Raw genomic sequence first — 15,256 nt, forward strand, 5'->3', positions numbered from 1 at the left:
GCCTCTTAAAAATATGAAGAAAGGGGAGCCAGCGCGAAGAGCTAGATGTTGTGCAAGGCTGCTGCCGGAGCTGATTCTTTCTGAGACGAAAGTGGGAATCTGATAACATTTGAGATATGGAGGAAACACTTCCTAACGCTTTTCAATAGTGACTAGCTTTGTCTATGCCAAATGAGGTTATATATTGCACGTAAAGATTCAACGCACTTAATACAAAAACCGGTATAAGAGTAGCTTTTTAGGTAACCGTAGTCTTCGTTACGGCATGTGTATTAAGTACACAACCACCTCTTTTATAGCTATAACTTTTACCTGATACACGCTTCAGTGTTACGAAATCCGGCGGATAATTCGGGAAGACTATTTATAGATCTTACCAAGCTTTCTTATTTAAAGAAAGACATTTATATTAATGTATGGTGGCTTTCGTCCATGTTTTTCGCTATTTTCAGGTTAATAGCTACAAAATATCTTGCTACAGTCCTCCAAGGATTTAATGCCATCACAAGTGTATTTATCAAACCAGTCACTTTTCACATCGATGCTCCTCAACCGCTTACTTACATTTTAAATGTAAAATAAATAGTTCCTAAAAATTACGAAGTAACCGTAAAAATTAAATGATGTGCCTATATACATACATACCTGAAGAAAGGATCTGGCTTATATTAATACTTATTGGTCATTATGTATCGAATGTCTTAATATCCTGCAATTAAAGAGGCTAGAACTATCCTTAAACATTTACTAATTTAATTTAATACAGATCGCATTACGGTGCCATAAAAGCTTCTCAGATTTCCGCAAAAATATGTGTCATAGCTTAAAATTTTCAATAGGAAGCTTTCTAGTAAAGATCGGTAAATCCAGCTGTTTATTGTCCAGTTCCATCGAGAAGTTCACCCTACTACTAGGTAGGACAAAGGTTCGACTCCTGCTCCAACTAATATCAACATTTTTACTCATAGCGCTCGCCTCTCGGCAGGCAGTCGCAAATCTCTGATTGCGTTTTATTCAAGAAAATGTTGCTCACAAGAAAACCATCTTCAGTTCGGAGGCGATGTTAAAGTGTATATAGGACCATCCATTTTTTAAACAACATTACAACTGGATTATCTTCGGCCAAATACTTAGTAAAATATGTAAGCGCCAACTTTGTTTCATAAGATTTTAAGCCTGATTTTATACAGTAGCCTTTCGTTGGTTATTATACTCCTGGTTCTGTTAAAGAGGCTAATATCCAAAGTCCTGATGAATTCACTTCAAGCAAACCCTGTTTTGTGCAAAACCAAGTAATATCGTTTATTACCAAAGTGTAAGATTAAATATTTCACAAGGAGACACTCAAGGCCCTTAACCCACCCACCACACTTGGCGCGCTGAAAAAATATGTTGATGACATTTTTTTCACCAATCAACGTTCACACCGCGTAACCCATTTATGGTCGATTGTTACTACCTTTTGTTGCATGAAGCTTATCTATAGCATTCAACTTAATTCTCATCTCCTTTTATTTTATTACACAAATCCTTTTCATTTTTCATTTCATTAGTTAAGCCATTCATTTTGAAAGTCACTTCTTACTTCTTGTACTTAAATTACCGGCTAATTGTAACCGAATGCATTTACAAATCGCTCTATCGTCATAAAATAATGGTAAAACCTTCTACCTTCGATTCATGAAGTTGAACGAATAACCGACGCCTTCAGATACAAGTTACCGATCATTTAAGCACAAGAGCTCTGAAGTGACTTATGCCACTTTCAAAATAAATGGCTCGAATGTCCTCCTTTTCGTTGTCGGTTTTGTGATATTTTTTTTATTTTTTTCCACATTCGTTTTGTAAATAAAAGTAGCGTTACGAAACCTCTTGTAGTGCTGACAGCATAACCTTTTCGACCATCCATTTGAATGTTGCGACAATAATTATTTTTATTGAATTGTTTCGCGCAATCTCAACATCAAAATCCTCCACAAAAACAAAATGAAAATGAAAAAACTCATCATTAATATGCGCCCTATTTGGTTAACCGGCGTCACAGAAAAATGGAGAAACTTAAAAAACAAGCACAAAAAAGAAGACCAAGCAAGAAACTAGAGGAAGGTCAAGGTGATGCTGACGATGAGGACGAGGATGAGCAGGAAGCGGAGGAAGAACCAGAGGCAAAAGTAGAAGATGTTGTTTCGTCTTCGTCTTCTGAACAATTGGGTAGGTGTCGCAACGTAAATGACCGCTCGTGGGTGTGAAAGCTGCGTTGGCTAATTACGCCAGTCTCACTAACTACATACATATGTATGTATGTATTTATATATAAAGTGTACTTGTTCACCTTACTGGTATGTAGCGGCACGGCATACATAAGTCACTTGGGTCGCGATGTCAACAAGTCAACCTGTCGTCACTGCTGTTAGCAACCGCTGACATGGGTCGATGCAATTTCGTTTGATGTGGTGTCGCTTCCGGCATTACTTAAACGGCGTAGTTAGTTAACCGCTGTCCAACCGCTTTTCCACTCACTATGCAGCCATCCTTTGGGACCTGCATAGCTTATTTCAATTATTCACTTTAATTACCAGAGGAACCAGAGAAACCCAAATTAACCATTACCGAACGCTGGGAGCAACTATTGCAAGAGACGAACGCTGCTGTCGAGCGCCAACGCCTCGAGGAGGAGACAACTGTGGAAAAGTTGCCGCCTTATCAGGAAAATCTACTCAAAGAAATGGGCGAGTTCGAGGCCGAAGTGGAATGGACAACAAAACATAGTATGCGCGCATTTGATTTACCAACTGGTTACACAGCGCCAGGACAGGAGGATGTTGAATTCGAGGAGTCAAAGGTGAAGATACAAGTTGATGTAAAAAAGCTCGATTTGATAGCGACATACTCACAAGAAATACTCGAAGACATTGTGCATGGTTGGATTTATTTTGTGGAATTGCGCATCAAAGCGCTCAAAGAAATGGTGAGTGAGTCAGTGAGTGAAGAGGGGAGGGGAGACTAAATGAATGATGTGATGCCTAAGAATATAAATCTTTTCTAAAATTGTGTCTCTCCCTCAGCAACTGGACGAATTTACGCCAATGGCCGCCTATCGTATCTGGCATCATGCTGAAATCGAGTTGTATTCTGTCTTGGAACAATTGAAATCTGAATTTGTACTGACAGTACTGGGTAAGCTGAATTGCCTTTCCAATAAGGTGAGGGAATATTTTTTTAAGTAATTTAAAAATCTACGCAGATATCTTGCGAAATACCAATTCACCTATAATCAAACGTTGGGATGTATTTATGGATGACCTACAGGAATACTACTACCTTTCAAAAGAAAACTCGGACTACATTTCCACCATCACTGATTATTTGGAGGTAAGAAAACAGTTAGATATTAGAATGCAGGTGCTTGTACTCGACAAGTAATCTTAATATATCGCTACTTAAGGTGGAAAGGTGCCAAGTCCATTTTTTTACAAAATTTAGTTTTTGATCCCCTCAGTTATGGCTTCTTGGCTATCTACTGGGGTGATTGACTCGGCTTTAGCAAACTGTTTTACACCGATTTTATTAGATATCTATGGGCGGTTTTTTTAAATCTTTATTTTTCGAATATCGCATATACCGGATTTTTTTTTCGAAAAAACCGGTGTTCTCATTTCATTCAAATCTTGACCTCCCAATAAAAGTTTCGAGTTTTTCGAAGTTTTCAAGGATTTTTCCAGTTTAAGGGAAACCCGTAAGTGGAGAAATCTAAAGTTTAATATTTTTTGGTCATGACTTCATTGCAACCTCCGCATTTTCACTGTAAGAAAGCTATGTAAAATAAAACTGGTTTAAACGGTTTTTTCTTAATTTAAAAATGGGGTACATTTTTTTTATAGCAATTTTTCGAATAACTCGAAATTTCGTTTTGGAAATAAGGCGAATAATCGAAGTAGGTGGGTACTATATATAAACTTGTGATCAGGCTTTTAAGCCAGCAACATTTTGATAAATTCTGGCTATTTTTAATCGACTTCCAAAAAGGAGAAAGTTATCAATTCGTCGTATTTTTTGTTTTACCGTATAACTTTGAACCACTTAAACTGATTTCTTTAATTATTTTTGTTCGGTTCAGTTAAATAAATTTTTGCTTAAATTTTATTGTATCCGGAATGGCCGATAAATAACTTTGGTAATTTTTTTATTATCCATTAAAGGAAATTCGATTGGTCAAAAATCCTGTCAAAGTGGATTGATTTGATTAACTAATAACTAGTTGCCTTTGTTTTTGCTGAACAGATCGAAATATTCGCTTTTTGACTTTAATTAAAAAGTTGCCGGAAGAAAATTTCTCATTCTCATAAAGGTGCTTATGTTAAAGTTGAATATTCTTATTTATATCAAAATATATAGTCGCGGCACATATAACGTAAACTCAAAAATATTTGGTTTAAAATTATAATAAAAGGAGAAAATACGATAATGGTGGTATCGTGATTTAGGGAACGTTCCAGGATTGTGGTGAGCAAATAAAATATACTTTGAATATTATGTTTTAATTGAATTTGAGATTTTTCGGTAATTTATACAAACTCTTACAAATATTCGCCGTACGAAATCCGGGTAAATCTTTTATTATTCTTTAACGTTTTAAAAACGTTCCCGAAATTACTTTTTTAGTCAACAATTCAGTACGTTTCGCGATAAATTAAAAAATATGCACGTTCGTGCTCTGCCCGGTCATAAACAAAATTGACGACGACCAAATCCAATTCATAACAGTGTAAAATAAATTTAATAATTAAGTTAAAATATTTTCTTTTACAGCAACTAAATTCTCTACCTCCACGATTTTGACCCATATACTTATTTAGTCGCAATTAGTTTCGGCCAGAAAAAAGGTATTAAGGGCATAGAAATCACACATTTATGTATATGCCTTCACTTGGTCCATATTATCAGTTTCATCACATCACTCCCTATTCTATCCTATCTTATCCTGTCCTAGCCTTGTTCTCTCTTTTCTACCGTTAAAAAGCAATTTCTTATAATTTTCACTTAACATTTTTTATTTAATTGTGTTTTTTTCTTTTCTTTCTCTCTTCTCACCTATTTGCAGAAAATTCGTGACTATGAGAGCTTCAAAATGACAACTTTACTCATACCCAACGTCATGGTGGGTCTGCGCCACATCTGGACTATGTCCAGCTACTATTGCCGCGACGACAAAATGCAGATTTTACTCTGCCAAATTTCCAACGTCTTCATACAGAAAGTCAAGCGCATCGTTTGCTTCGAGCACATATTCAGGTAAGTTGTCGTAGTAGCCGTTCAGCGCTCACGAAGCGAAAGAATTAAATTTGCGTTCAAGTGCTACACGAGAAATCCGCAATGTGCTGCCGCAACGCGGATGGCTTGGATTGTCTGCGCAGCGTAGTGGCTTTGCACATTGCACATGACAACTGTCAATGGCGATTTTCCTGTCGATTTACCTAGGAAAATGCGGCACTTGCACGACAAGTGCTTATAGAGAGGATGATGCCACACGACGACGGATATTGCAAGTGTTGTGTTGACTGTTTCCTTTTTGCTCTTTTCTGCACTGAGTCCCAGCTTACTGCCACCTGGTTGCAATGGCAGTGGCAGTGCAGGCTTCCTGTTGAACAAATTTACCCCCCCAAATAAATACTTGACGCAAATGCGATTTTGGTGCTGCTGCTACCGTGTCGGTGCAATGTCTCATGCAATGCAAATGTTTCTTCCGCAGCCAACACCTCTTTAAAGTGTACACAAATATGAATGTGCTTTGTATTTTTATTTTCTAATTTTGCTCGTCTATTCTCATTTCCAGTTTCTGCTTACGACTTTTCAATGGCCTCTTAACAGTGTGGCAATATTGCATAGAAAAGTCTTGGCCGGAAAATTGCATTTTTTAAGATGTAGTGGAGGGAAACTTACCGGTTGCTATATTGTTGTTATAGTGCTTGAATTTTCTCATTTCCTCATTTCCTGATTTTCATATTTCCTACTCATCCCCCTTTCATCTCGCTCCCGCTATTCTCCCGTTTCAGTCGCTCTGCCAAATATACCTATGAGACGGCCACCAATTGTGCAAATTTGTTGCTGTGCTGGAAGACCGCTTACCTCGCTAGCCGTTCGTATATCGAAAGTTCCGGCGTTGGTTCACGTTGGGAATTCGATCGACAGACACTCTTCTCCGAAGTCGATCACATTTGTCACATCAGTCAGGATATTGCCTACATTGGACGCGTTTTCATTCAATATGAAAATCTCTTCGGCCACAGGCTCAAAGCACTAATTACAGACCCGTCAATTGTAGATGATTTGATGAAGAAAGTCTATCGCTTGTTAGACGATATGTTATCCAGTGTAGACTACGATATTTTTAGACCCGGCAACTTTGAAAATTGGGAGGACACACTTGAGACATTCAATCGCCGGCTGGAGAACGTTGAGTCTGATGCAAAGTCTGTAATTGAACGCAGCATAAATACCTTGCGTTCATCCGATATGGGTCTGGAGCTAATTAAGACAATCAATGAAATAGACACACGCAAGGAGCTCGCTGAATTCATATCGACAAAACATGAAAATATTCTACGATTTTTCCAAACGGAAATAAACTCGGTGGAATTCACATATACGGTAGGTGCATATATACACAAAAAAACAAAGAATTTAGTTAGTTAATTTTGTTGTTAACTTCAAAAAATGCATGGAAGGGACCCAAGCAAAATCCCTAGTAGGTAAAAAATTTTTTAATAAAAGATTGGGTAATTTTTTTAGAAGGCGAGTTTCCGATCGCAAAATATTAACTTTCACAAATTCTAAACCGCTTCTACGAAAAAGTATTTCGCCCTATCAAATCGATGGAAAACTTCATTGGCTTCGCAACTATTTAATTTAAATTAGTATACACTTATATTAATTGTATAACATTTCTAATATCAGGGCAGATTATTTAATAATTGATTGTTATACATATTTAACCTACATACAAACATATTTATGTACCTACTTGTGTGAATTTATCGCAAATTTTCAATTTCTTTTTCTTCTCTTTGCTTTGCTAACAGAAAAATCGCAAAAATCCACCAATCGGTAAGCACCAGCCATTCCGGATCGGCTGTATTCAGTGGGCGCGACTGTTGACCAATAAACTAAAAGTCTCTGTGTTGGCATTCAAAAGGGTAAACGTTCAATTATTGTCCGGCGGCATTTACATGCAGTGTGAATAATAGTCGGTTGTGTTTGTTGTGTGCTGCTGTTGTTGTTACTGTTGCAATGTGCAGTTGCAGCTGGAGTTTTTTTTTTTGTTTGCGTTCAACAGTAGTAGATGCTTTGTATTGGTGGTATGGTAGACGAAATTTGTATATGCATGTATGTGTGTATGCAGTTTATTGTTGCATTTGCTTTTACTTATTTTTTATTCGCTAAAAATTTTTGCTTTAATTTTTTTATTTTGCATTTTGGCGCTGTTGTTGATATTTCTTGTTTAATTGAAATTTCAATTTCAGTCGCTGGCGTCGCTTTGTGTTTTTATTTTTGGCTGCTGCTGTTATGTGGCGCAAACACTCGCCATCGTAGTAGTCGCTGCTGTTGATTCCACTTAAAATTCCTTGCATCCATAGTATTTATTTTATTTTACTGACTTGTATTTAATCTCCTCTTTTTTTGTTTTTTTTTTATTTTTTTTAGTTTTCTTCTTCTTCAGGTTGCTAGCTGCTGGCGCTAACGCAGACATGTTTTGCTTCATATATGTATATCACCGTGTTGTTTTGTCCGTGCGTTTCTAGCCCGCACATCAGCGCCAACATTGCTACATTGTTGTTGCATTTATTTTATACACTTTAATGCTTCGGTAATTTATTGCCTACAATTTGTATTTGTTGTAGTACTTTTGTACTTTGCAAATTGCTTCGGCAGCCTTCTGATATTTTACGCTTTTATTTATTTACAATTTTTGCCATTTTTCCTTGACTGTTACACCACGTTCACACAGCGCTGGTCCTTCGTATGCATTTTTTTTAATATCCGTTTTCGTTGCCAAGTACAAAGAAATTAAAATTCATTTTTTGTTGCTGTTGTATTTTAATTTTATTTCTATTGCATTGAGGTCTTGTTTACTTGCACTCTTAATTCGTTGTATAACTCGCCGCGTATTTTGCTTTTATTTGTGCTCAGACAGTTTGCATTTTTTTTTCTCAACCCGCTTTAGATGGCAGATGAACCGAATCTAAAGAACAGTTATGTCAAGCGGAGCGCTTTCAAGCAGTACTTTGAATTGGTCAATAAAATGTATCTTTTCGAGAAGGATATGTTCGACAAGTACACTGCAAAAGGGACTTACATGGTTAACGCTGTCTTCCGGAAAAATATATTGTGCATACGAATTAAGAATCCTAAATTATGTAAGTGTTTTTTTTTTTAATTTACAAAAAGCTTCATTTAAAACCGCAATTGTTAGTATGATAATTGTCCACCCCAACTACCTAATTTTATCACGTCGAAATCGACCTTCGATGATTCCCTGGAACTCAAAAACTGTAAAATTCGTAGATACTATTCATAGAATATATTTTTGAGCACAGTTATTCTAAATGCTTCTGTATTGTTATTTATTTTGTTAACAAGAAGAGAGAGGCATTTTTAGAAACATAATAACTGTGTTTGCTGAACTTCCAGGATTTATTATCAAAGTCATAGCATTTAATATAAAAGTCCAAAAAAGTTTTGAATGAGTTTGGCGCCTTAGTGAGAGAATCCTCGGCGTCTTCCAAATCAGAGATTATCCGAGTATCGAAGCAAAGTACATCAAAAATTTATTGTAGTAGTGAACGTAAATGTGAACCCATTCGTAGAATACACTATAGGGACACTAAAATGACACAAAAAAAGTAATTTTTCCAACATATTTTCATTTTAAGTTTGCATTGCGAATGAAAAAAAAAATTCAAACTTAAACGTGGAAAATGTAGGAGCACTAAAATGATACCAAAAATGGTAATTTTGCCAAGATATCGAGCCCTAACCGCCAAAATAACGCAACCGACATTTTTTTTTTCAAAATTTACTTTAAAAAAAATCGGTTGTTTTTTTTGGCGGTTAGGGCTCGATATTTTCATTTTAAGTTTGCATTTCGAATGAAAAAAAATGCACACTTCATCATGGAAAATGTTGCTCATACGCCATGTACATACGAGTACGGCCATCTATGTACGATATAGCGTAACCCTAATTATCACAATTTTCCAGTTTTTCGGATTGTCGCGTATAATTTTTTAAGCACTTAATTTTAAAAAATTTTTAAGTATGTATTGTATTCTACAAACAATTGCAAATAATTTAATATCTAATCAAGAGGTGTTCTTTCAGACTAAACCAACTTTAAAAATAAAATATTTTGCTACCTTGAGCGTAATTATTATTCCAAAAATATCTGAATTGAAGGCACATTTGTAAAATACGTCGAAACGATCTAAATGTTTTTATAACTACTAGTCCTTATAACGTTGGATATACCTGTAAAATTCTTCAAAAAAATTTTCTATAAAAGTGTGTAAACACACTGCTTTTGATGATGCTCCTTCTCGTAGTCAGAATATTTCGGGCGTGGTATCAAATCAACTTTTTTTCAACAAAAGTTCTGATAGTTGCTTTTACTTAACTGGAGCCTTCTAAATTCAATGGTGTCCCAAGTTTTGTCCGATTGGCTCCACTTTTCGTGATAGCGGTATTTGAAACTTTGCTTAAATTTTAACTATTTTACTCCCTCAGTTTTTTTGAAGATATTTTACTAAAATTTTTCACGCAATGGTATTCTAATATTACCTTCACTATCTCCTAAAATCATCAAAATAGGTTCGCTATAACATCTAGCTCTCATACAACTGATTGTTCGGAGACCTGCTCAAATTAAGCAGGTAGAAATCTAGTACAGGTTCACTTTAACATACATATAACACGCATACAATTTATTATTCAGATTTGAAGTTAGAGTTATAGTGCAAAAACACATACTATCTGAGTAATCAATTGATCCGCATAAATGAGAAAGACGTCCCTGTGTCAGTTTTCGGACGAAGTTTTCAAACAAGACTTACATTACATCAAAATCAAATATGGAGCTGATTTAAAAAAGTTGTAAAGCATATTTTCGTAACTCTGTTTGTAATTATGCAGAAGGTGAAGAATTCTAAAAATGAAAATAATTTATTATCTTAAATTATAATGGATTTAGAATTAAAACATCACTAAATATGAAATAGTAGAAACTTACGAATATCGTAGATGACTGATATTTTTAACACCAAACGATTCAGACACAAATATTAGTAAAAAGTTTTTTGACTGGTTTCAGTTACCGAGGAAAAGCGACAAAGTGAAAAATCATGCTCCTTTATAAAATTATTTCATTAGATACACTTAAATGATAACTCATGATGTTTTCTTCTTTAACTTTCAAAGTATTCAAATTGTAATCAAAGATTTTTTTTAATCATTGCAGTTGAGTACATTTCAGAATCGCAGGAAACTCTGCATTCAAAGCGCAAAGTAAGTAAGGCCAATCGTTTACGGTAGTATTATGTATTTATGTACATATATGTGTATACAACATTATATTTAGCCACCCAGCCAAAAAATAAATATACCTTAGATTTGCATCGAAAAAATGATCGGTAATATTATCGGAAAAGCGGATGAAGTATTATGTTTTTTTTCGAAATCTCTCAATTAATAGACACATTTGAGTGGTTTTCTGGCTGTGTATTTTAAATTACACAACTAAAAATTAAACAATCCAGAATTGCTCCATCATCATACATATATATTTTTCTCTTGTAAATAAATAATTTTGGTGAAATGTACTGTACTCAGCTTTTCTCCGATAAAATTATACTGCAGAGACCAAACCAGAGTCTTGACTTCTCTCTTGGGAAATATGCCCCGGTATTCCAAACCGAAGAATTTGCAATCTTCAAAGCCCCATTCTACGTGATGTAAAATGTATGTATGTGACAAGGGAGTTATCTTTCGCGATGCTGTTTTCTGTGTCCGTTATTTATGTTTATCCCAAAAAACCCGAAACCAATATCTCTTACAAAAAATCGTCCCTTAGTCTCGGTAACGAGGTTTCCGGCTTCATCATTTGAATTGCGCGTGCCGAAATAGAATCCTACTCCTACTATTTCCTACAAATGAAAAAAATTTGCATTTTTGGCACCATGTCTTGTCTCATCCCTCAAGTAGTTTACGGCAGCACGATTCCTAGCGGGAATTTTCGCGTAGGGCTTTCTTGGAGGAAGCCCGAACGTATTGAATGTAGCCGTGATGTGAAAAGAAGTTTTCGATAAGAACCTTCCAATCCGAGATCAAAACTACTAACTCAGATAAATCCAGTGTTAGGTCAAGGAACTTTTCCCTGCCTGCTGTTATACATGTAAAGTAGTTCGCCCTCTTGCAAATTAAAAAGTTGCAACGACTTGTATATACTCTCATGTTTTTATTCAATTCATTTAAAAACCCATCAATCTTTAAATGGCCTATAGCGCTACCAAATATATAATATGTACATACAAATAAAATAAGTATGTATATTTATAAGCCAATTTATGTATTTTACTTCATTATATACATTAAAATACTTCTTAAATAACGAAGCTTAATTTTGTGACTATTTGTTGACCAAAAAATTTTACCTGTTCAATGCAGAAACCTGAAGAAGGCGAACAAGGCGCATCGCAGCAAATGGGACACGCAGAAGCTGGCTTCGTTCGTAAGATAACCAAATTTACTGTATTTGCCACACTTGTACAATGGCTAGTTAATCGACCATACGAAAGTAACATACAAGTACAGAAAGCCAAAGCGTTTGTCAAGGCAATTAAGGCGAAGAAAAATCTTACCGAGAAAGATAAATTTTGTCTAAAGATTTCCGAATGTAAGTATGCATGATTGTTTTGTATGTAAAGATTGATTTCCTCGGTCAAATATTTAATAGATGTCACATAATAGTTATGCATGCATAAACTTATTATACCGACAAAAGCACACATAGATATTTTTAAACTGTAATTTAGAAAATTTTCACAAGCAAGAAAGCTATAAAATTTATTTACGGAAATATAAACTACGATATTGAGTACCATGCTAAGACATTACTTTCTAGAGCAGCTAATTTCAATCAAATTTGCATTAAAACTGCGTCATAAATATAAAGGAAACTGCCATTTTGATGGACTCTCAAAAGCACATTCAATAAACCGTATCTTAGCCATAGTCGCGGTGCGACAGGGCGTATGAAGAATCCACCACCATTGTTCCCTACTCGCTCGCGCAAATCACCATTGCACATCCATTGCTTTCCCCTTATTATATTATCTTGCTCTTGCTACGTTTTAATAGTCGCAATCATCGCTGATGATCGTGCGGACGGGCAACAAGGAAGTAGAAACGTTTGAGGACATTGCTCCAATGATGAGGTTTAATGAAAATTGCGCTTCAATTATTCCACGACAGCAAGCTGCGAAATTTAAAATCAGCCAATGAACCAACCACTCGTCCAGTCACTCAAGCAAAGCATTTATTTGCGTAGTTTAGTAAGTGCTGGCAGAAAAATAAAGCAACGCAACTTGGTTATTCAATACTTGAGAAAAGCAATGTCCTTCAACGTGAATTCAATTTGGCACTGCTGTTGTGAGTGGGGCTTTTAAAATTTGAATTGTAAGATTATTCGTGCGATAATTTGATTTTTTACGAGCTAAAAGAAACGTTTGGGTAAAGACAAAAAAAAAAAACAATAACAATAAACGAATATCGCATGAAAGGTTGCTGAATGTAAAATATTGATGATGCCACTTCGCAGTCATCCACCCGCCGCACCGCTTTGAATTCAACTAATAACTCTACTCAGCATGGCATATTGAATATCCGATATATATGTATGTATGTATGTATGTATCTACTATTTGTATGCATATATAAAAGCATTAATTCGATATTATTTGAAGAGCAAATTTGACACTGGCGCCGAGTTCAAAGCGTATACATACATACATACATATACTGAAATATAGAAAATCTGAACGCTCTTATTACAGCATAAACGCTTCACTGATTTTATAGGGAGCATTAAGCATTGTGCTTTTGTGTATGTAATTTTGTTAGCGCATATTAGCGAACATTATATTTCACTTTGCTTAAGTGAAAAATGTAGATATATATCTATATATGTATGTACGTGCATATTTAACATACTAAAATATATTTAGGAAATTCCTCTTGCTACTATTTCAATTTTCTTTTCCTTCCAGTGCTTGTACGCGCCGAACAACAGGACGGCTTACCTACTTGGCGTGAACTAGTTGGTGATCGCATTCTAATTGAATTCGAAATGCAATTTTGTGTGAATCTAACGAGAGGTAAGGTTGATTTTGCGAATGATGGTGGTGGTACTCGTTTTGGTCGAAAGGTTACGCATACGCTGTGTTGTACATAAACTTGGAGTGTGTTTAACAGGGCAATTCTGGCTAAGATGGTAAAAGGTCTTTCGTAAGACAGATGGCAATTCGAAAGACTTTTGTTATTCTTGCACAAAAGGCTTAGAAAAAAGCTCTCTAATTCACCACTCATGGTGAAAATTTATTTTGAATTTCTTTTTTTTTTAATTTGTTTATTTCTTAATTCTTTTTTTTTCATTGTAAGATTGTATTTTGACTATTATTTTATGTTTTTTTTCACATTTAATTTTTGGGTTTTATTGTTTTAAAAAGAAATAAATACTATATAAATTTTTGAATTCAATTAAATTTTTAAAAATATTTTTATTTATTTTTGCTTTAAAAATAAATATATGTTTATTTTGTTAAGTTGATTTACTTTTTAAAAAACTTATTGCTAAAAGGTGAACAGCATAAGTCTAAGACCTCCTTGACAATTGTTTTACGAAAGACTGTGGCGAGTTGAGATATGGTTGGCGGAATCGCCCTGTAAGTTGAAATAATAAATAATAAAATAAAAAGTAAATATCGACAAAAAATATGCAGTTATGCCCTTTAAGAAATAACTATTAGGTTGTCTGGTTATGTGGTTATATTTTCAATTTACAGCCATAAAATACACAAAAGAATGATAATTTTAAACCAGACAACCTGATAACCAGGCTAGTGTGAACAACCACAATATGAAACTATGTAGTGATGTGAGTATGGACTTTCAGATACTAGCTAAATTTGTGAAAAAGCTCTCACTTATTTTGGATATTTCATTTCTACCTAGAATAGGGAAGGAACTCTCCATAAACCTTAAATTTCGGTTTCCAAATAGCTGTTGTGTTTTTCAAGTGGACGTTACTGCAGACGTTACAGGGAAGCAGTCTAATGGCTTCTGTTACGTGAGATATCAGCAACTTAAGGTTAATATCTATTCAGAAAGCCAGACAGCAATAAGAGCCCTGCAGCCAGATTCCAGCATTCGCCATCGCTAGTTTTGATTGCTATAGGTCTCCAAAAGAATAGCAGGCGCACTAAGCATCATGCAACGTTTAGTTAAATGCCCCTCATACTGCCAGATTTGCCTGATTGCACTTTGCTTCTGGTACTTTTCCATATTGCGTACTTTTAGGCACCACGGCTTTAAAGTTAGATAATTTTAGCGAGGGAAATTTAGCGTAGCGATTGTCTAAATCCCAAGAATTCCACTGCTGGTCTCGCTTATGGTATGCTCGAAGCTAATAGGGGAACGCCGAGATTCTCTTTCGGTCACGTCAGAGTATTACCATGTCAGATTTGATATCGCAGGAAACTTAGCGGCTGAGATACTGGCCATAAATGCGACATTCGGATCAATATCAACAATAAAAGAAATAGGCAAATCCTACTGCCTCAACCAACGCAGAAAACCAGGGAATGAATGAGGGTTGGAACTGAAGTTTTTGTCGTTTGACCCAGAAAATTAAATCTGTTGAGCACCCCTGATCTAGGGAACTCTTTATATTCACAACGCCGTTTCTCTCAACTCTAATGAGTATATCGACAAATCACTGTTCGATCGGGATTCACGCAGTGAGATTATACTTCATACTGGGCCTTCTCTGACGCAGATGTATGTAGGAAAATGAGGTGGAATCATCATAACACTCCCTTTTCGTCTTAGGCTCACCAGCTATTGCTAGACTGCGTATATGCAACTGGGATCGGACTCTTAGCCGGCACAAAGCTGCTTTGCGTGACTAACGTCTTCTAACTGCGAAACT

The 15,256-nt window shown here is 35.5% G+C and overlaps 1 protein-coding gene across 1 annotated transcript in view; it reads left to right on the forward strand.

Annotated features, from left to right (window-relative positions):
* Positions 1 to 5,101: 5,101 nt before the first annotated feature.
* Positions 5,102 to 15,256, forward strand: part of LOC118737721 (dynein heavy chain 10, axonemal) — a gene marked incomplete at its 3' end in the record, with an annotated part of 103,647 nt that continues 93,492 nt past the window's right edge. Inside the window, 7 exon segments of the mRNA XM_036468428.1 lie at positions 5,102 to 5,292; positions 6,054 to 6,648; positions 7,080 to 7,193; positions 8,222 to 8,414; positions 10,511 to 10,557; positions 11,716 to 11,944; positions 13,317 to 13,424. Of these exon segments, the coding sequence (XP_036324321.1) occupies positions 5,129 to 5,292; positions 6,054 to 6,648; positions 7,080 to 7,193; positions 8,222 to 8,414; positions 10,511 to 10,557; positions 11,716 to 11,944; positions 13,317 to 13,424 (1,450 nt within the window).

This window comes from Rhagoletis pomonella, unplaced genomic scaffold (genome assembly GCF_013731165.1).
Source record: "Rhagoletis pomonella isolate Grant_MI unplaced genomic scaffold, Rhpom_1.0 Rhpom_scaffold_00004, whole genome shotgun sequence".
In the NCBI taxonomy this organism is placed as follows: domain Eukaryota; kingdom Metazoa; phylum Arthropoda; class Insecta; order Diptera; family Tephritidae; genus Rhagoletis; species Rhagoletis pomonella.